General features: G+C 45.8%; 1 protein-coding gene across 2 annotated transcripts in view; it reads right to left on the reverse strand.

The window, feature by feature from the left end:
- Window positions 1–3,870: 3,870 nt before the first annotated feature.
- PLXNA4 (plexin A4) overlaps window positions 3,871–22,737 on the reverse strand; it is a 505,817-nt gene continuing 486,950 nt past the window's right edge. For both annotated transcript variants that reach the window (XM_064703091.1, XM_064703090.1), the window contains exons 31-32: window positions 10,685–10,835; window positions 3,871–9,961 (exon numbers count right to left, since the gene is read on the reverse strand). In XM_064703091.1, the coding sequence (XP_064559161.1) occupies window positions 9,866–9,961; window positions 10,685–10,835 (247 nt within the window). In that variant the 3' untranslated portion in view covers window positions 3,871–9,865. The remainder of the gene's footprint in view (window positions 9,962–10,684; window positions 10,836–22,737) is intronic.

A 22,737-nucleotide genomic window follows, 5' to 3' on the forward strand; every position in this document is an offset into this window, starting at 1 on the left:
ACTGCTCTGGTCGAGCCTGAAGGGCTGTAATGAGATTAATTGGATCCTGGAAGGGCTCAGTTTTCACTGGTGGCTGCACAGAGAGACAGGACAAGCCCCCCAGGAGAAAACACCCACAGCCACTCAGAAAACTCCTCATCAGAAGGGGGATGTTGCAGAGATCCTGCTCTGATCAACCTGATCTAGTGGGAAGTGTCCCTGCCCATTCCAGGGGGATGGAACTGGATCATCTTTGAGTTTCCTTCCAACCCAAACCATTCTGTGGTTTTATGAATAAAGCCTCATTGATCCCAGGGTCATTTTCTTGCTGCTCAATAAGCTGGAACACCTTGGCACTAAAGCTGGCAGGTCTCTGCAGGGCTAAGGATTCAGAATTATGATCCCTACCCCTGTCACCACCTTGGTGAGGTGCACCTGGGGCTGAACACAGGGAAGGGACGCCTTGGACAAGTGATATCCAGAGAGAGCTGATGCTGGAGTCATTCTCTGCTGAAGCAGGATGGGGAATGGTGAGAGGAACATCTTAATGCAATCCAGGCAACTGAGCATGGGAAGAGTCAGAAAGCAGGAAACAGGAAATAATAGAGGGAAATTGAATCCTCCCCAGGGTGCTGGAAATGGTGTCCCTCTCAGCTGACATCTGGGATTGCTTTGGGAAGCTGAGCTGCAGAGGGGCTCCCAGCTTTTACCTGGCAGATAAAGACCATTTCTGAACTTTGCAGGGCCCTTTCCCCTGCCAGGTTTCTGTGGGACACCTGGGGGATGGTATTCACTCCAGAGATGTCACAGACCTGAAGCAAATGTCACCAGTGGAGGAGCTGGAGGAAGGCAAGGACTGAGGTGCAGGAAATGGCCCTGATTTCTCATGGACCATAAAAGCAGGAAAGCTTTGAAAGATCTGAAAATGCCTCTTTTCTGTAGCTTGTGGGAGGGAGAATCCAGCATGGACAGAGTGTGACAGTGTTCACAGGGGTTCGTGGATGAGGGAAGAGACAAGGATCTGACTCCATGTTTCAGAAGGCTGATTTGTTATTTTATGATATATATTACATTAAAACTATACTAAAAGAATAGACAAAAAGGTTTCATCAGAAGGCTAGCTAGGAATAGAATAGGAAGGAATGATAACAAAGGTTTGTGGCTGGGACTCTGTCCGAGCCAGCTGGGCTGTGATTGGCTATTAATTAGAAACAACCAACATGGACCACCTGTTGCATTCCACAGCAGCAGATAATCATTGTTTACATTTTGTTCCTGAGGCCTCTCAGCTTCTGAGGAGGAAAAATCCCAAGGAAAGGATTTTTCATAAAAGATGTCTGCAACAGACAGAGAAACTTTAGGGCAAGGATGTGGCACTTGGGGACATGGGTTAGATGTGGCTTGGCAGTGCTGGGTTAACAATTGAATTTGGTGATCTTAGATGGCAAGGTGGCTCCTGCCTGCTTTGTAAACACCTGCTTGGCCCAGAGTATCCAACTCAGATCATTTGGGAGCTGGACAGAGCCATTCCAGAGGCTGGAATTGGGAGAAGAGGCTGTTGCCTCCAGTCTCTGTCACACAAATGTGACCACAGCCAAGCATCAGAGTGATGCCCTGTCCTGCTGCAGACAGATCCATGTCAGAGCCTTTCCTCCTTTCTCCTATTCCTTCATTAAATCCACAAGGAAATTCTCTGCTGAGCAGCAGCAGCAAGCCCACACATGTAATCCCCCCAAAACAAACATTTTCCAGCTGACAACAGGGAGTTCCCACAAGCCTGGAGTCTGTTTGCTTGGCTGTGCTCGGTAATTGCAGCTCCATTTAATATTTGGAAGGGTGTTTTTGTGGGAATGGTTGGTGTTTTGTTGTTTCCCAGTCTTGGCATGGAAGACAAGAGGAAACTGGTCCATGATGTATCAACAGGGTCACAATATTGGTGCCAACCATGCCCTGCCCTATGGATTCTCCCAAAGCTGTGGCCAGACACAAAAACAGCGGCTGGGTGGGTTGGGGGTTGGTATTGGGCTGCAGAGAGCTTTGCTTCTGAGATTCCAGGCAATCCATTTCACCTCTTTGTGCCTCAGGTCCTTTTCCTTTTCCTTTTCCTTTTCCTTTTCCTTTTCCTTTTCCTTTTCCTTTTCCTTTTCCTTTTCCTTTTCCTTTTCCTTTTCCTTTTCCTTTTCCTTTTCCTTTTCCTTCTCCTGTCTGGCCTTACTGACATGGAAGCTGTTATTTCTACAGGGACATTCTCTCTCTTGTTATGCAGTTTCTGATGGAGGCACAGCCTAAAACTACTCTGGTGGAAGAGTAAATACAACCACTTTGTCTGAAAGGAAGGTTTTAGTGAGATATTTTAGTTTAGGTTTAAACAATGCCCTGAAAAACAAAACACCTTGTAATTTTTATTTAGAGGTGGTTTTGGGTTTTACCCTAAACCCACTGATAATTCAGAAGAGTCCAAACCTGAAGCTCTTCCTTGCACACAGAAGTTTTTAGCATCAATTCCCATAATTCACCCTGCAGGCCTGAGGGGTCTAGTGGGGGATGCTCATGGGGGTGACACTGCTGGGGCTGGCTGAGCTGGGACTGACCCCCAAGATAACCCTGCATTGCCCTGAGGCCTGGAGAAGACTTCAAAAATTCAATGATAGCCCTGGGATTGTGGGTGTGGAGTTTGAACAGAAGTGTGTGATATCACAGGGTGGGAAACTCAGAGTTTAAGGGTTTAGGACACAGTAATAGATATATAAAGCAAGATGGAGGTTTTGGGGCAGGGCTGCTCCTTCTTCTTCACCTTCTTCTCCATGGGTTTGGGTGGTTTTGTGTAATTAGATTAAAAAGTCCACATTGAGGGACACGGGTGGTTGGTTATTGGGTTAAAAGTGAAAATAATTTAGGTGCCATTTCTTAATTGGACAGTTTACCCTTAAAAGACCTTGTAGAGAGAGATGGGGCCATTTTGTAGCTTATTAAAGTACTGTAGAACTCACAGTTTGTGAGACTGTAACACAGATAAGAACTAATAAACATCTGAGTCCTAACAAGAAATACCCGTCTTGTGATTTCATTCCAACCTTGGCAGAGAAAAGAAGCAAAAGAATCTACATTATTTGAGCCCCAGGCCTTTTCCTCTGTGTCCCAAGGAGCAGCAGGACAGAGATGTCTCATTTCCATGGCTGCATGTGGTCATTTACAGGTGTGCATGTGCTGCTCTTCTATAGGTACCCAGACATTGCTGAGCAGAACCAGCTGAAGCTGTCAGGGCTTCATTCAACTCCTTTCCCTCTCTGAAATTCACTCTCTTGCTTCCTTTTCGTGGTCTCCATGGAGCTGAGACTGTGGAAAGCTGTTTGTTTTCCACAAACCTCATATGTGGTTCCTTTGGTAGCATCCCTGAATTAGTCAGCTTGTCAATATTTTTTTGTTTATTTTTATTTTTTAATAGAGCTGATGACACCTCAAAAGCAAATGGAAAGGAATAACCTGTCTGGATCCCACCTCTGCAAGGAAAAAAAATCAAACAATCCAATAATTTTGTTTTTGTGTGACAGGGGAAGGAAAAGAGAGATTACAACAAAGGGAGGAAGGGAAGGGAAGGGAAGGGAAGGGAAGGGAAGGGAAGGGAAGGGAAGGGAAGGGAAGGGAAGGGAAGGGAAGGGAAGGGAAGGGAAGGGAAGGGAAGGGAAGGGAAGGGAAGGGAAGGGAAGGGAAGGGAAGGGAAGGGAAGGGAGTTTGGTTCCAAAATGTGGATATGGGGGCATGGTTTAGTGGTGGATGTGGCAGTGCTGGGTAAACAGCTGGACTCGATGATCTTTAAGGTCTTTTTCCAGCTTTTCCTTGACTTCAATTCCCTCTCTCTGACTCCATTTGACACAGAAAGCAGCAATCACAGCCTGGGGCATTTTTATTTCTTTATTTTTTTTTAATAAACTTTATTCTATATTACAAATAGTTGTTTTTTTTTTTCTTTTTTGTTCTGGACTGCAAAATAGGAATGCCTTATATTTACATACACAGGTATACAATTAATTATAACAAAGGTACAGAAGCTTTGCCTTTACCAAGTAACAACGGGATTCCAATTTAAATAGTATAGATTTTATTTCTTTCTTTTTTTAACTAGGATCAGTTCAAAAGAAAATCAAACTAACAACAACAACAACCTAAGAAAAAGGATCCCAACCTCCTTTCTAATGCTGTCTTGACATCTCTTTGAGGCTGTTAGTAACACTGTGGTGAAAGGAAATGTCTTTCCATTGATTTTGAGTTGGAAGCTTTAGCAAAACAGAGAATGAGACTTCTGGGCTCACGTGTATGTCCAAGACACGGGGTCAGACACAAGGAAGGGCCTCTCTTGTGACCTTAAATAATCCAGTTGCCTCTCTAATCCTTGGGGAAAACACTGGGAGCATTTAGCTAGCACCTAATCTCTCTGCTTCCTTACCCCAGCCTGGGCTGGAAAGCGGAATTTCTCCAGGGAATGGAGAAAGAGCAGCATAGAAAGTTTAAATAACACCAAGTTTCTCTTAAGATACTTCAGAAAGGACTTCAAGCTTGGACATGTGCCTTGATTTCTCCAACTGGCTCTTGTGCCTCAGTCTGTCTGAAAGTGAACAGCAGCTTCTCCACTGGGGAATGCCAGACCACACCAGTAAAAGAAGGAAATGCTGAGAAGAGCCTGAATGTCCTGGTTTTCCCTCTGTTTTCCACACCCAAGTTTGCTTTACTGAGCTTCCCTGCACTCTGCTCTCTGCTGCGAGCGTCTTTGAGGTGATCTGTTTCCAAGCAGAAAGAATTTCTTGAGGTAAACTCTCCATTTTTAGAACAGAAGATTAAAAAAAACCAAACAAACCCAAAAACAACACAACAAAAAACCAAACCAACCAAACAATGAACAAACAACGACGACAACAGAAATCAAACACGTGACAGGTTGATTAGACTAAGCAGCTTTGTAACTTCTGTGGGGTTTTTGGTGGGTTTATTTTTCCAAGTGTAAATTCTGTTTGGTTTTTTGTTAACTTCTTTTTGACATCTTTCTACAAATTCTTTTTTTTTTTTTTTTTTTTTTGCTGTAAGTATGTGTCCCCTTGGGTGCTTCTCCAAGTGTAGAGAACTGGGCCACCCCAAATAAAACACGGTTGACAAGCTCTATTTTCAAAGCATTCTCCACAAAGTCATTATTCCCAGTAAGACAGCAAGATTTTTTTTTTTTGGGAAAGGGGCATTGTACAGTCACAGAGGTGAGGGAAAACTGCAGGATTTAATGGACCAAGCACTGCCCTGAAATGGGAGCTGCACCAGGCGCAAAGCAGGATAATTCAGGCTGGAAATGAGCAGGAGGTTGAGGTTCACACCATGATGTTGAGGTTCACGTGTTTCACCAATTTCCTGCCACACAGCACACCAAGTTTGGATGGCAAGAGTTAGGACATCCCAAAACCTCCACCCGCCCTGGAGGACGACTCTCACTACTTATATTTTCATTTCTCCTCTTTGGAAGAGTCCCCAAATAGCAGTGTCTCTTCCCAAAGCACTTTGTTAAAGCCCTGGAGAAGGACAAATCTACATTTCATGTTTTGACTTAGTTCTGAACAACTGTCCTTCTGATACTGGCTGTTGTGTGCTTGGGTTTTTACCTCACAGGCATCCCAGACTCCAGGAAATTCAGAGGGGACTCAACAGGAATGCTGACCACTGAATGGACTCTTCAAATTTGATCTATTGGTTTTCAACAGCACTATTAAAAATAATTACAATTATCTGATTTGCTTGGTCTCATTCCCTTTATGGCAAACATTTTCTTGTGGGTGAATGCAGAAGATCGGGAAACTTTGGAAATAATTTTTCAGTCTAAGAAATTACCAAATTAAATTTTGGTAAATCTTCTTTATGACCCAATAAATTTTATGGTCTTCAGTGTCAAAGATGCAAGATAAGACAACTGCAGTGGTAACACTACAGGGATGAAAACTGGGATAGCCCTCTTATTTAATGGAGCAAGGCTGATGTGTGCTGGGTTGGACCAAACCTTTGGATATGTTCAGGACAGGGTGAAGAGTGGGAAGAGAAGGACTGGGGCATGTTTTAACATTCAGACTCTGTGATCTTAGAGGTCTTTTCCAACCTAAATCATTCCATGATTCTGTGCTAGGAGAGGAAGGTGGCTGAATTTCTCCTCAATTGTTCTCCTGTGCTGTATAAACTCTGCAGTGAAGAAATAATGTTGACTCTCTCCACAGAACCTCAGAGAGTCTTCATGAGTTCCCTTCCCCTGTTTCTGATGGTGCTACAGGTGCCAGCATTAATTATTTGATTGCAGTGTTTGAGAAATGCTCGTAAATATCAGCCTATCATCTGGAATATTCTGGATATTAGGAGCCTGTCCATGGGCTTTTAGGAACTTTGGCTCCAGTTCTCTCCATGGGGCTCGAAAAGCAGTGTGGGACACTACTTATTTATCAGGAATTTTTGGTCAGGTGTTGAGAGGGAGGTGGGGGGAACAGAAATAAAAGGAAAATAAAGCATCCGTGTTGTAGTAGGGCTCATTCTTCTGCTTGTGTCTTTGTTTTTAGTTGTATTTTACATGCACTTAAAAAATAGTTAGCTCAACAGGTGAGGCTGGGAAGAAAGATGCCAAGACTTCTCATAGACTGGGGGATTCTGGGACACTGGTTGGAAATGGGAAGGGCACTGAAGGGGACAGGGGAGGAAGCCCACGCATTTACATCACAATTCTGGCACATTTTCCAAGCAAAAAAGCAAATCCAGCTCAAACACCAAACTAAAGAGAAACAGAAAGACAAAGAAATAAAGAGGAGATGAAAGAGAAGCAAAACGCAGATTTTCTTTCAAATCCCGGGCATGGGGGAAAGAAGAGGGTGGGGGAAAAGCAGAAATGCCTAAATGGGAAGTTTGGAAAGGGTTAAGACACCAATCTTCTGGTGCTTCCCATTTCCCCTAAGTGTTTCATTCTCAGTGTCTCTGAGGTGTTCAAGTTTTTCCTCGAAAAATATATATATATAATATACAGATGAAAAACTCCGTACCAGCAAGAAGAAATAAAATAACAACCATGGAAAACAACCATAACAAACCAAAAACACAGCCCTGAAAACATCGAAAAGAAACAGGGTGAGTCTCAGATTTCCCCTGTGGTGTTCCTCTGACTTCAGTAACAGTACAGGATCACACCAGTTCATTTTGATACTTTTTTTTTGTTTTTTTTTTTCTGTTAAACAGCTTCTTCTTCCTCTCATGTGCGCATGTCCAGGCAGGATCGCCCATCACTCATAACCACTTCCCTCCAAGCCAGCTCTTTGTCCTTAGACTCCTACCATCCAGCTGTGAGTACAAGGCATGACAATAGGGTCCATATTTATCTGTTGTGGCACTTTGTTTGTCAAAACCTTTGGTTTCTTCCTTTTTTTTTTTTTAATTTTTTCCCCTTTTTTTTTTTCTTTTTCCTTTTTTTAAATTTATGTACTTATAAAAAATACTGTGTTTGTGTGTTGTTTGTTGTCATTTTCTTACCACTGGCTCTGGTGGGACTTCCCACTTTCACAGCCATTAATCAATGGATCTGGAACATGCGCTGACGTTACTTAAATGGATCAACAAAACCATGGCAGAACCAACCAAACCCAAACCATCCCCAATGCGCAGGCCTCTTTAAAACTGCTGAGATGTCCATAAGGTGCATGATGAGTCCATCAGCTCAGCAATCCCACAGAAAGCAAGCAGAACCAAAAATAAAAAAGAGGAAGGAAACGCACACGCGCACACAGATACACACGCACAAAATAAATGGAATTGCAATCAAGAGAGAAATATCTGGGGGGTTTAAAACCAAGACGTGTCCCTAAGTTTGCTGTTTCAACGTGAATCTGGTGATTTTTCTCCCCACAGACACGTCCAGTGTTGGACTGAGTGGTTTTGGACTCGCCTACGTGTGTATCTGCCTGGCTGAAGGAAACCCTCCCGCTGCCTGGCTCCTGCTTGCACCACACCACCCCTCACGCACACCCAGGATCTGCCACTCCCAAGAGGTTCTGGTTTGACAGCAAGAGACAGGAATGAACCCAAACAAACTCGCTCTGTAATCACTTTACACACCCTGCACCCCTTCCTCCCTCCAGGCACAAAGCAGATCCAGGCTGTTGCTCCAAGGATGGGGTGAGGTGGATGTGGGCTGATCCTCCAGCTGCTCCTCCATCTGCCAGGGAGCTCTGCTCATGGCTGGGGAGATGAATGCTGACCCAGCTCTTGCCTCCCTGGCGAACAAGGAAGGTTCTCCACACCCCGAGGGTCTCTGGTCATGGTGTTATCCGGGCTGGCAGCCGTGTGGATGGAACAGCTGAAGGCAAAAGAGATGCAGGAGCTCACTCCCCTTTGGTTGGCCATGAAACAAGTCGAGATGGTCTGGAGAAGCTGAGCAGAGGATGGCACAGGGACAGGGTGATCCCCCACAATTGTCCCATGGTGACAGCAATCCCTGAAGGGATAAGAAGTGCAAAGAGAGATAAAATCCTTCCTAGGCAGCAATTGTGCCTTCAGCCAAGGCCTGTTGGTTCCAGAAATGGATGAGAGGAAAGGCCAGGAGTTGGCACCAAAAGGCAGATGGGCTCACAGCAGTTCAGAGACCTCCAGGAGACAGGCAGTTCGGCTGGGGGCATCTAGGTAGAAGAAATTTTTTGCAGTGTTTCATTTGGATTTCCTCCAAGATTTCCTTCCAAAGTGTGTGGTGACATTTCCTCTTAGGAGCGGCTTGGTAGGAAGGCTTTACCATCAGCCTCGTGCACCATCTCACTTCACAGCAAGCATTTCAGTAACCCTCTGATATTCCACTGTGGGAAAATAACAGCTGTGTTCCAGTTGAGGAAACAAAATGGAAAGAACAGCTTAAAAAAACAAAACAAAACAAAAAATCCTTCTGGTTCTTCTTTTGAGGCTGAGCTCCTTGCCTGGAACAACCCGAGGCCTGTGGCTCCTGCTTTCCAAGCCAAGGTGGGAACAAGGGGCATGATGCTGTGCTCTCCAAGGCCAGGAGGAGCAGGACCACCACCACAGACAGGATGCCACCCAGCAGACAGAGCGTTTTGCTGCAGTGCTACGACCAACAGGACACGACGGGAAAGACGGAGGGGGACACGCGGCTCTTGGGAAAATAAGAAGAACCATATGAAACACATGGGCAGGGCAGTGTCGGTCTCCTCGTCCCCTCTTGACCCTTTCCCTGCCCCAGGAGAGCAGCTGTTTGCACAGGCAGGAGGAGCCACGGTGGCCCTGCTCTGGACACAGCTGTGGCATTTTTGGGGGAGCCTCCTCTCCCAGTGGGTGGCTATCGAGGGATAGAATTGCAATGGCTCTGCCCTCCAGGAGCCCTGCAGGCAGGCTGCCTTCCCCTTGGGGACACTTGAGTAATACTGAGTTCATTTCCATGTCCTCTCCAGAGGCTACAGCCCTCAGAGGGCAGTTAAAGCAGCATGACAGAAGTTACCCCCCAGTTTCACCTCTGCAGAGTGAGGATGCGATGCTGGGTGAGGGTTGGTGGGGTTTTCGCGTGTGTTCAATAGTTTCTCTCTAGGGCAAAAGGCAGAGGGGAAGCTGTGAAAAGGAGAGCTCCACCCAAATGTCTTCATGGCCCCAGAGCCAAGATTCCTCTGCAGTCTTTTCTTTTAACCCCTGGGGCTCTGTTGCTTTGTCCATAGGTTTGGAAAGAGAAGGAAAAGAGAGAAAGAGAGAGTGGGAGGAGAGAGAGAGAGAGGAGCGCTGTTCGGGTGACTCTGCTTACAGCCCATCAAAACTTGCACTTGGTAAAGATGATGATCTTGAGTGAGGCACGACTTGGTTTATCCCTCCCAGGGTGTCCCTGGCAGGACAGTTCTCAGCTGTCTATGCTCATGAGGGTTATAACTTGTTCAAGTTTGTAGGCAAGTTTCTGTTTCCCAGCCTGGTCGTCTTGATCAAGTGCTCCAAGAATCTGGAAAAGGAGAGAGGAAGAAGTGATTGGGATTTCAGTTTCTTTCCCCAGAATGACCGAGTTCAGCATCTTAAAGCAGCAGAGGAGGTTTGAGCTTTCTCTAAGGCAGGTCCTGGGCTTATTTTAGATCATGCAAGGCAAGTCAGTCAGCCAGGAGTAGGCAGGGAGTTTGGGTTTGATCTGACTCAGTGCAGATCTCTGAATTGTGACCAATCAAATGGATTCTTATCTTGGAGATCTGTTATTTATCTATTTACGAGCTTTATCCATCACCTGGCCATGCCACTTGAGATGCTCTAAGGGGTCTCACATGGCCTTCAATACATAGAACCATGCTGGACACCTTAAAAGTCTGTGTTGGACCATTTTGGGGTGTTTTAGGGTATCTGGAATGACATTGGGCACAGTCCTTAAGGAATTTTTGGCCATTGTGGATGAAAAACATCCACAACAAAGTGAGTTAACATCTGACCATCAACTACTTCAGCTGAGCCTGACTGAATGAGAGAGACACAAAACAGGGATCCAAAATCCCAGACCTTCCCTTTCCAAACCCCAAGCCTTGTCTCTCATTCCTTAAATCCTCCACCCTCCCAGCCAGGATGCAGACAGGTACCAGTGACCCACCAGGGGATGGGTGGGCTGTCCCCTGGCCCCCCAGAGGTGTCCCCAGGCTCTCACCTCCTCTCCCATGGCCCCTCAAAGGTGTCCCCAAGCTCTCACCTCCTCGCTGTACTTGCCCACGTAGGAGTAGATCTCGGAGAGCGCGCTCATGGTGTTGAACTCGTTCATGTGCATGCGGGACTGCTCAGCCAGGTAAGCATTCATGTCCTGGTCACTGATTGCTGGCATCTTGGCGATGTCTGAGTAGTACCTGAGGGGCACAAACACAGGGGTTTCTTGAGGGGAAGAGAAGGAGATCAAGAAGTGAAAGCCACAAGCAAAACAGAGAAAAAAACTCCACACATAGTGTTGGGTTTTTCTGGCTCCTGAGTGAAACACCTGCTCATGCTCTTCTTTTACAGCAAGAAAGGATGATTTAGCCAAGATGGAAATGACTGAGCACTCATTCTGACCACCATATAGGTCTTGTATTCACCCCAATCTGAGAATGAAGCCCCAAATCCGCAAACAAAAAGGGGGAAAAAAAAAATCCACACGTAGTGTTGGGTTTTCTGGTTCCTCAGTGCAGTACCTGCTCATGCTCTTCTTTTACATCTAGAAAGGTGACTTAGCCAAGGTGGAAATGACTGAGCACTCATCCTGAGCACCACATATGTCTTTTTATTCACCCCAGTCTGAGAATGAAGCTCTAAATCCACAAACAAAAATGAGAAAAACCCCCATGCTTCGGGGTTTTCTGGTTGGGCTTTTCTGGTTGGGCGTTTCTGGTTGCTCAGTGACATACCTGCTCATGCTCTTCTTTTACATCTAGAAAGGTGACTTAGCCAAGGTGGAAATGACTGAGCACTCACCCTGAGCACCAGCTATGTCTTGTATTCACCCCAACCTGAGAATGAGGACCCAAATCTGCAAACAAAAAGGTGAAAAAAAAATACCCGCCTTGTGTTGGGTTTTTCTGGTTCCTCATACACCTGCTCATTCTCTTTTACAGCAAGAAAGGTGACTTTGCCAAGGTGGAAATGACTGAGCACTCATCCTGACCACATAGGTCTTGTATTCATCCCAATCTGAGAATGAAGTCCCAAAGAGGCTTTCCCAGTCAATAGGAGATGGATTGAAGCTGGATCACTTTGTCAGATACTCAAGGGCTTTTAGCCCTGCCTCTCTTCCCAGAGAGACCTTGCTGCCCACTGAGAGCTCAGGATTTCACTCCCACACACAGAAAAACCCCAAATATTTGTATTTTTTCCTTGCACCATTCTCACCACTACATCTGCCCCCATTTCTGGCATCCCCCACCTTCCACACTCAGTCCAGTCTATCCCAACAACTCTCTTGCTCAGCATCTCCTTTTTTGCCCCATATTTTAAGCTGGCCTGATATTTGTGGCAACAGCATTCAATTCCAGTCTGACTGGGAAAAAAATCTGCTTTTCCTAGAAGAATCTGCTTTTCCTAGGAGTCAACAGCATTCCTCTGGAACTCAGGAGGACTGGGGGATTTATCCATAGGCTCTGGATCCCCCAGAACCATTGCCCAGCAGGCTTCATGTGCAGAGTGATGTCTCTTTAAGGAAGTTGCTATTTTGGATGTCCTTCCTCCCCTGGGTAAGGCAGGTCTTGGAGGACAAGGTTTGCAGAAGGTAATCAGTCACTGTCACTCGCAGCTGTGCTCTGCTGTCAACTGGTTAATTAGACACCATCATTTACATTTTTAATTTCTGCAATTTGACATTTTGTGCAGAAGGAAAAAAAAATAAGAAGAAGAAGGAGCAAAAAAAAAAAAAAAAAAAAGCAGCCCATAGCTGCAGCAATCCACAATTTTATAATTAGGAGGCAGAGGGGACGGGGAGCCAAAAGAGCTGACAGGTGTCCTGTAAACAGCGTGGAGACACCTGCTGAGATGGGGGCTGTGTGCCACTGCAGAGGAATTGGACATGGAAATGCCGTGTGGTGAGCATCCTTGAGGTGGGAGAGTGGGAAAATACTCCATTACAGAGCAGGATGAGCAGCTGCTGAAGTGCAAGACAGAGCAGTGCAAGAGCATGGGGGGAAACCCTTCCACACCAGGAGGCTCCAGCTGTGCTCAGTCTGGTCTTGTGCCCTCCACTCCCACCCTGATTTACCCCAATGAGTCAGTCCCTGTTGGTAACCTGGTTTTGGTGGTGGGATGCTGATGTAATCCTTGGCAGAGGGAAGCACAGGAGGCAGAGGTCCTTCTTGCTTGACATTTTCCAAAGCTAAACTCTGTTTCACCATAAAAACTCGTGCAAACCTCATTAATTTTACTGCAACTTCCAGAAGGCACAGAAACATCTCTCTCCCTGGAGCCCTGGCATTTTGTCTTCTGGGCTTAGGACCAGCCAGAAATCTTTGTCTAACTCAGTCCTCTGGTCTAAATATTCCTCATTGCCAGTGCTCCAGTGAAAAGTGGTGTGGGTTTGATTTTCTTTACACTCTGCCTGACCCCCAGTCCCCAGGGATTGAGGTGGACCTGGGGATCCAGGTCCAGGTGGGCCTGGAAAGTTGTTTGTGAATAAAGTGAGCACCTGGAAATCCCAGGAGGTGCTGTCCTGCAGAACTACACCCAGGAGAAGATGCTGAGCAGGAGGAATTAATATTTCTTAGACATTTGCCACTTGCAGAAAAATTTCAACAGGTCATGACATCACCTGCTGGAGAAGATCAGATCTGTGCTGCACACAGGAGTTGGTGGCATGCATAACATGGCTGGGAAAACAGGCAATCTTAGGGTCAAAGAGCAAGGAATTTTAGGGTTAAAAAGCAAGGTGTGCCTTGGCACTGGAAAAAAAAAATCCACATGCCACCAGCACAATTCACAGACCTGTGGGGAAAACAGGCTGCAAAGCAGTGAAATACATTGATTTATGGCACCTGAAAAGAGAGCAGCTCCTCATGAATGTTGGATAGGCACCCTCCTGATGGGTGAAATGAGAAGGGGGCTCACCACAGCAAAAATAAATGGGGTTGCTGGAGAAAATCAGAGGTGCCAGTCTGGCTCTGACAAGAAGTTAAAATCCTCATTTTCCTCTCTGGCTGAGCTGTCACCAAGTGGTGGCAGGATAGTGGGTGTAGGGACAGGGTGCTCCCAAAAACTGGAGCACAGACACACTTACCAACTCCTTCTCCAAGTTTGTCCTGTTTCCTTTCCACCTGGTAGCAAACAGACTCTTGAGTCTGTGACTCACAAGGGTTTGAAAGCTCCCCACCCCTCTCCAGCCCTGCAGAGATCATTCCCCAGCAGCACAACACTCGTGTGACTCATCCAAACAAGGAAAAGCAGCAGGAAATGTTCCCTGGAGCCAGGGATGGCATGCACAGATCTGAGTTTCAAGAATCACAGTTCCAGGGCCCTGGCCATGACAGACTCCCAGGATGTGATCTCAGTGTTCTGGGGTCATAGGACATCACCCACCAAAATATCCTGGTGTCCTCCAGACTCAATTCCCTGGCATCTCACACCTAAACAGTCATTTCCCATTAAACCAAGGTGTCTTGTGGCAAAAATAAAAGAGAAAGAAGTGGAAACAGACATGTACCAATGCCTCAATCTAGTTGAGTGAGAAGATGTAATATCCTTCCATCCAAATTCTGCCATGGCCCAGTGACTTATTTATGCAGAAGAGTCTCTAATGAAGCCATCACTGTGCTCTCTAAAGAAATGATGAATGTGTGTATTAAAGCATCCTAGCAGGGAGATGACAACATCCCTGCTGAGTCTTTATTTACCTTCCATTCCAACCCAGATCCTCAGAGGTACTTAGAGCCTCTCTGCCATTTGCATACCCCTAATGCAAAAACCACTGAAGAGCTGTCACCAAACCCCAGAGGCCCCTTGCATTCCCACTGCTGGAATTTGCTGCCTGTGCTGCTTCCATCAGCCCTGCAGCTGACAGGTCCCACAGCACAGCTGGGCTGGGAGGCAGTGCCAGGGGTAGAGAGGGGCTCTGTCACCTGTGGAGGGACACCAGGTCTCACCTGGGACAGGGCTCTGACACACTTCCACAGCCAGCAGAAGGCTGGCAACACAACACTGAGCCATATTCTCTCTGAATGAGACAGAAAATAGCAAAGCAAAGCAGTAAATGCAGTTTAATCTGCTCCTAAAAATGATAATCCTGAGCAGATTTGCTGCTATTGCTGTACTCCAGTTTTGCTCATCTTCAGTGGATCCTTTCCCAGCTGTTTCCAGAGGATCCTCAGATTGAGGATCTTCTGATCCAGCCTTATGTGTCTGAGTTTCCCTGGATTCACAGGAGAAGCCTCCATTCTTGCCTCAAGGCTCTCCATCCTCTGATGTGACCACAGGAAATTTGTTCATTAGGCTTCATAAGCAATTAACATTATGAGGAATTGGGGTGAACCCATCATTCCAGTACTCCAGGATGTGAGGATAACCAGGCCATGGGATGTGTCCTCACAGATATAAAGGGAAAAACAACTCACCCCAGCCTGCCTTGAATGGAGAGAGAGCCCAGGAGACCCTCCAGTGCCACTGGAGGATGGAGAAGGATTTGGGATGTACCACGATACAGCTGGCACTCCTACTGAAAAAATAATTATTCTTGTTCCTTCCAACCTCATCTTTCCCTGGGTTGCGTTTTGGTTTTTTTTTGTTCTGTTTTGTTTTGTTTTATTTTCCCAAGGAAAGCAACACAACAGTGACCTCGGCATCCATCACAGCGACCTGGGAATACATTTTGTCCTCTGTTTATCCAGGGATAAATGCTCTTTCCCTCGGCACCGACAGGGAAAGGCTCCTTAGTGGAGCTGTTTCACAAGAATGACTGTGCCTGCTGCCGCTCAGTAACTCATTAACTCATCAAAAGAGAAGAGAAAAGCCACGTTTGCCAGTGCTCCCTCCCCAGCCCCAAATTTCCCAGCACAGCCCATGGTTTAGGCAGCTTAGCATGGAGCTAATTGCCTTCCAAAAGATCTTTTTGTCATGGCTGTTGTTTGTCGCTGGGATGGGACTGCACTCATTAATAATCATTTTAGCATATGAAAAGCTTGTAACGAATCCATGTGCTGCAGACGGCAGACGCAATTACAGCAATAACATAATTAGGGTTATGCAATAGCCGGCTGGATCCAGACCACTGAAGGATGGAGAGGTGTGTGAAAGGGATATGGGGGGCTCTTCCAGCAGGGAAGGGCTGGTAGAAAGCTTGGGAACAACCAGCTCTGTTTTTGGGATGCACTGGAGCATTGCAAGGACATGCACTGACACAGAATGGCACTTGGAGTTTCCTGGGAGCATCTGAGCTGCTGGTGAGGCACTGGAATAGATTACCCAGGGAAATCCAGAGATTCCCCATCTCTGGAAGTGTCCAAGGCCAGGCTGGATGGTATCGAAACAGGATGACCCTCATGGCAGGGAGAAATGATGAGGAGGATTCCATCTTATCAGAAGGATAATTAATGACTTTATTTTACTATATTAGTCTATATTGTATTGCATTATATTACATTACATCTAAACTGAATCTGCCAAGCACTCAGCTCTGCACACACTGCACAGAATCTTGTGACTGTCACCAACAGTCCTCACACACACACACATACCTGGTCCTGGCAGGCCAAGGAAACAAAACACCATCACTTTGGGTAAACCATCTCCATAGTGCATTCTACTTTTGCACTAACACGGGCACAGGAAATGAGAAAGAATTGTTTTTCCTTTCCCTGAGGTTCAGAGAATGTGAATCTCAGAAATATTCTTGGGAAGTCGTGCTTTGTTTTTCTCTGTGAAGAGAAATGTGGGGCTACACACTTGGCCAAGGAAACCAAACACCATCACTTTGGGTAAACCATCTCCATACTGCATTCTACTTTTGCACAGCAAATGATAAGAATTGTTTTTCCTTTCTCTGAGGTTCAGAGAATGTGAATCCCAGAAATATTCTTGGGAAGAACTGTGCCTTGCTTTTCTCTGGTGGCAACAGGATGTGGCTTGGAGCACCCTGGGACAGTGGGAGGTGTCCCTGCCCATGGCAGGGGTGGAATGAGATGAGCTTCAAGGTCCCTTCCAACCCAATCTGTTGAACAATTCTGTGTGTGCAAGCCCTAGAAAAGGAAATGCTTTTATTTTGCTTGTTCATGGCTTTTTCTGCTGCTTGTCCCCTCAGAATAAAGAGTGAGGGCTGATGGGCAGCTCTGCCTCGGTGGCTGAATTGTGAATTTGTGCACAGGTAGAGCCTCTGGGAGAGGAGATAACCCAGCACCACCTCAGAGCAGAGAATGTGTGGGGCTGCACCCTCCCCATATGGACACATCTTCATCTTGCCATCTTTGCTGCACTGTGTAAGAACAGCTTTTTAGCGTGACGAGAAAACACTGGGACGATTTTATTTTTCTTTTTTTTTTTTTTTTGAGATGAAAAGTGAAGAAAGACAAGTGAGCAATCTTCAGATACGCCAAAAGCTGCCCCAGAGAGGCAGGGAATGAGCTGTACCCCCTGCCACGGCCATGCCTGAGCTTTAATTACAGCCAGGGAGATTTTGGCTTCTCAGCAGGGAAAACACTGATGGGAAGGACAGGGAAGCACGGGAATGAATTGCCGGAGGACAGCAGAGGCTCTGTTGTTGGAGGCCTTTAAGATGGGGGTAGACAAGCATCTGTCAGGAAGGCTTTAGACAGAGCTGATCCTGCCCTGAGGCAGGAGATGGTCGGGTTGACCTCCTGAGGCCCCTTCCAGCACTGTTTTTTATTATCTCCACCGACAACACCCCCTGCCTTGACCTTTGGTATGCTACTTCTTGAGCCTTCCTTCCAGCAGAGAGAGAGGGGGCACAGAAAACTCATTTTTTTAAAGCAGAGCCAGGATTTGCACATCTCTTTTTTAAAGCCCTCAGAGTTTCTCCTTAAAACCTCAATAACTTACAATGTTAAGGTACATGCAACTTTTCATTGCTTTAAACCGGTCCAGTTTGTCTTTCTTTCTAAAGTTAGCTGTAAAGTGGCCAACAGACATCACAAGCATTGCACAGGTAGAGATTTCTCAGTGATTTGAGAGCCCTGAAACCCCAGGCTGACACATCAGGTAGATGAAATCCCAAATGGGTACAGGATGTCTGTTTTGTGTACTCCAAACATGCTCATAAAGCTCTTCTTAACAAGACCTAGACCTCTACATCTAAAGGGTAATGGGATGCAAATCATAGCTGCTGCATGAATCATCAATTCAAAAATGGTTTGGGTTGGAAGGGACCTTAAAGATCATACAGTTCCAACCCCTGACATAGGCAGGGACACTTTCCACTGTCCCAGGATGCTCCAAGCCCTGTCCAACTGGGTCTTGGACACTTCCAGAGATCCAGAGACAGCCACAGCTGCTCTGGGTAACCTGTGCCAGGGCCTGCCCACCCTCTGAGTAAAGAATGGCTTCCAAAAATCTCACTTAAATCTCTCCCTTTTGGTTAAAAATTGTTCCCCCTTCTCCTAAAAGTATCTGTACTTTTAAGGAAAAAAGGTAGATGGGATCATGGCATCAGGAGCAGCACCAGCTGTGTCAGGCACTGTTTGCAGCCAGGTTAACACAATGAAATGCAAATGTTCTAATTCTGAACCCACATATCAAATCACTTTAAGCTTCTTTTGATCATGAACCTAGCAAACCTATTTTGAACGGTCTTCATTGGATGACTCCTAAGTTAAGAACACTTGTGATGTCTCCTTTAAGTTTTTCTTAGAGGGGCCCTTTTCAATGCACAATAAGCAGCCAAAAGGAGACCGGGTCCCTGCAGGGATGAGGAATAAAAAAAAGAGCACCAGATCCTCTCCTTGCAGCCCTGCAGGTGTTTTGGGCACCAGTGTGAAATGGAAAAACTCTTTGACTTCTGCTTTTTGTGCTCTGCCCCTTTTCAGTCTCCCACATCCTTGCCTCCGTGCCAGGCTTCAGTAGGGAAACATCATATTGATTGTGATGCAGGCAATTAAATGGTGTTAATGAAGTTCAAACAAGTGTTATCATAAGCTTGGCAGCATGGAGAGAAATGAAAGGTCAGCCACAGCCCTTTGTCATTTTTCAGTGTGGTGTTGAATGCTAATGAGGCAGTCCCAATTAGAACAGGCTCCCCTTTGTATTGCTTGGGGATTGCATCAAATGCTCCCAAGTTCTCCAGATTTCCAGGCTCAAAGGGGACATTTGAAGTAAACTTGAAAAGATGCAGATCTGAAGCTGCTCTAATGTAAATTCAGCAGAGCCTATGGAGTTTTACTAACTGAAGTCAGATGAGATTCTGCTCTATCGTTACCATTCTTTTCCACTTTTTTTTTTTTTTTTTTAATGATAATTGAAAAGCCTCCACTTTGTTTTAGAACTCCAGCCTGACTCTTCGTGGTGGCTTCAACAAAAGCCAAATAGCCTGTCCCAATTTCCTGGGTTAATCGTCCTGCCTCATCAGGCCTCATGTTCTGCAGCAGGAAATCCAAGATGTGCCTGCACCAGGACACTTTTTAACCACGTATTTCCAGCTCTCTGTGTCCCATTTGAACAGGGAACCTGCTTTTTCCCATAAGCCAGAATTTCTCAGCTGGATTGCTTCAGCAGGCAGAGTCCACCTCTGCTTCCAACAATGTCATAAAAGGGCTTTCATAAAATCACAGAATAGTTTGGGTTGGAAGGGACATTTAGAAGTCATCTAGTCCAACCCCCCTGCAATGAGCAGGGAGCATCTTCAACTAAATTTAACTGATGTAAAATAATCTTTCTATTGCTGTTGTCAGCAAATCCACTATCTTGAATAATTACAGAAATGGGCACTGAAACAACCAACCTCCCAAAATGTCATGGAAGATGTCCATTTCTTATATAGTTTTCCATTAAGTTGACAAGAAATTACAAAAATTGGTAAATTTTAAAATGTCTTAATTAGTCATTGTCATGCATCCTGATTCTGAAGGCAACACTTGCCTCACCACAAAGAAGTAAGTGAAAACATGAGAAAATCCCACGCTAAAACATGAGCCAAACAAACAAATAAAACCAGGGAAGATTCCTGACAGCCTTGCTGTTGAAATCTTTTGGAATCAAATTTCCAGTTGACCACCCTGTGGTCAACTGGTGAGGCCAGAAGCTGTAACTATTCCCTTCCCAATGCACATTCCCAGATGGAAAAGAAGTGTTTGAAGGATTGGAGGGAAGTCCTTTCATCCCTGCCTCCTTCTCATGGCAAGGTCATTCCCTGCTCTGAGTTTTGTGAGCCCTAAAGGTGAAAGAAAGGAAAGAGAGAAAAGAGAGAGAAGAAAGGGAAGGGAAGGGAAGGGAAGGGAAGGGAAGGGAAGGGAAGGGAAGGGAAGGGAAGGGAAGGGAAGGGAAGGGAAGGGAAGGGAAGGGAAGGGAAGGGAAGGGAAGGAAGGGAAGGGAAGGGAAGGGAAGGGAAGGGAAGGGAAGGGAAGGGAAGGGAAGGGAAAAGGGAAGGGAAGGGAAGGGAAGGGAAGGGAAGGGAAGGGAAGGGAAGGGAAGGGAAGGGAAGGGAAGGAGAAGGAAGGGAAGGAAGAAAGGAAGGAAGGAAGGAAAGGAAAGGAAAAAGGGATGGCTTGGAGTAACCCAGCTCAGCTCCATTTCCAGACCTCTAAATCCAGTCATGTTTTAATCCAGAGTGCCTCAAGTTGCGTACAATCTACCACTGACTAATTAACCCTCTTAGAGTTTCCTCTTTCTCAAAGAAGTTTGTTTGATTTCAGGTTTTTCTGACTTACTCAACCACTTCTTAAACTCCCCGACTTTTTATCTCCTGATTCACTCTTTGAAGAAGTCTAGTGGTCTTGAAGGATGCCATCTCCAGCTGATGCTGACTACAGAAATAGCTCCAACCAGCACTGGAAGCCTTTGGATTTGGAAAAAACTCCCTCAAAGCACAATCGCAGAACGGAGAGAAGGAATTCATTAGCTCAGGGTAGAACTCAAATTATATTTTATTCATCCCTGATAGGTTTTTTCTTTCATCTCCCACAGCATCCAGGTGCCACTGCCTTGAGTCAGTGGAACTGACACACAAAAATAAAAGCAGGGAGGAAGCTCTAACCATATTCCAAAACCTGCAGTCTCCCCTTGGGCTTCAGTTCAAGTTGTCAGACATCAGTGCAGATAACAACCCAGCACATGCTGGGGACAGGAATCCAGGGCTGTTTACAAGCAGCAGGAGGTGTTATGTACCTCGTTTGCAAACCCAGTTGTTTGGGAAAACTTCCAAGGAAATGCAGCACCTATTGCTGAAGATCACTGGGCACCAGGATTTAGCTCAAAAAAATTGTAAAGTGAAATCAATACTGGAAAAAAATAAAACAAAATGGAAACTGCAGCTTTTTGTTTATCCAGAGGGAAAAGAGAAAAGGGAAAAAAAAGTGTTTGTTGGATCAGGAAATATCCCATTCTCCACTTAAATACCTCAGTTTGTCACTCACATGTAGCATCTCCAAGAATAAAATCAACCCCTTTGAGATGAAAACCATTATTTGTCTACAGAAACAGTCCAACCACACAGAGTGTAGCTAAAGCATCACTAGAGAATGACACCTTTGGGTCACTGTTGGTGCAAACTCGATTTCTAAATGGAACCTCCAACACTTGTTTCCCATTATCCAGGTCAATCCAGCAATCAGCCTCAATACGTTCTAAGAAACTTGGACACGGTACCAAAAGTAGGTCATAATTAAGCAAGGTAGCTCATAAGAGCCTTGCAGGTTGCCTAGAAACGACATTTGCTGAAGTGTTTAACCACGTCTAAAAATAATTGTCCAGACAAATCACAGACCAATGGGAGAATTGTTGGGAAAAAAAGCTGCCTCGTGCCGAGTAGGGGATGGAGCTCTTTGATCAGCCACACTCCTGTCACAAAACGAGAGAAAACCATCCCCAGCAAAGGCAATACAGGGATTTATAGCCCAGTGTGAGGTGTCTGCAGCAGCAGAGGCCTTGTACAGCCTGCAGGACATGGTGTCAATTTTAGGCCATGCCTGGGAAGTCATCCAGAGTAAATCAAGGCTGGAAGCTGGATGCAGTGCACAGGAATGATCTGTAGGATAAACCCGCCTTTGTATTTACAGAGCAGCAACTGTTCCCCATCTGTGCAGTTCCCAAACCTGTCAATAATGCCAGGCAAGTGCAGAATATTGGAAAGCAAAGCCCAGCTCCTGCTGGATGAAGAACAGGATGTGCTGTTTGCTTGTCCTGGGGGAAACCCTATGGAAAATGAGGCCCCAACATGCTGCAGGAATAGATGTTCTGCTTGTGTTCCCTGTGGAGCAGCTTTGCCAGGCACTGACCCTTGGTACAGCAGATGGAAGTACAGCCACAGGTCTTGGGAGTGTGGACAAAATGCTTGGAAAGACCTCTGACCTGACATAAAATACCTGCAGAGCTTCAGTCAGCAGCCTGTCAATTGTCTGGCATCTCACTCAAGGCAAAGAACCTCTAAGGGAAGTTGCTGGGGGATAATTATAAATCCCTTGGGATCCAGACAGTGTGGGGACTGTCTCAATGGTGCTGAGAGCAGCAAACCACTCCAGGCCTGTGTGGAAAGGCTGAGAAGTCTGTGTGCTTCCCAGGGTTAACACACATCACCTCCCCTTCCTTCCTCCCTCTGCCACTTCTCAAGAGTTTCTCCTCAAAGGAAATAATGATGGCAAACACCTTCAACTCCCACCATTAACTAAATTTCCATCTCTGCTGCAAGGCACAAGGCTAATGTAGAGATTTCCACTTAGCAAAAGCTTGAGACAAAAAAGCCCCAAGGGCAGTTTCCAAAAGCAACAGTGATGCTGCCTCCTACCTCCACCCACAAAGCAGAGCTTGGTTGTGTCACTTTATGTCATTCTGTTGGAACCCTGGGTGTTGAGAATTTCAGACTTGCTGTGCTGCAGGCACTGACCCCCAAGAGAACCCTGCACTGACCTGAGGCCTGGAGAAGCTTCCAAAATTCAATGATAGCACTGGGATTGTGGGTGTGCAGTTTGAACAGAAGTGTGTGATATCACAGGGTGGGAAACTCAGAGTTTAAGGGTTTAGAATATAATAATATATATAAAGCAAGATGGAGGGTTTAGGGTAGTGGTTGGTCCTTCTTCTTCACCTTCTTCTCCATGGGTTTGTGTAATTGGATAAAAAAAATCCATATTGCGGGCATGGGTG

The sequence above is a fragment of the Zonotrichia leucophrys genome, chromosome 1A (genome assembly GCF_028769735.1).
Source record: "Zonotrichia leucophrys gambelii isolate GWCS_2022_RI chromosome 1A, RI_Zleu_2.0, whole genome shotgun sequence".
Taxonomy (NCBI): domain Eukaryota; kingdom Metazoa; phylum Chordata; class Aves; order Passeriformes; family Passerellidae; genus Zonotrichia; species Zonotrichia leucophrys.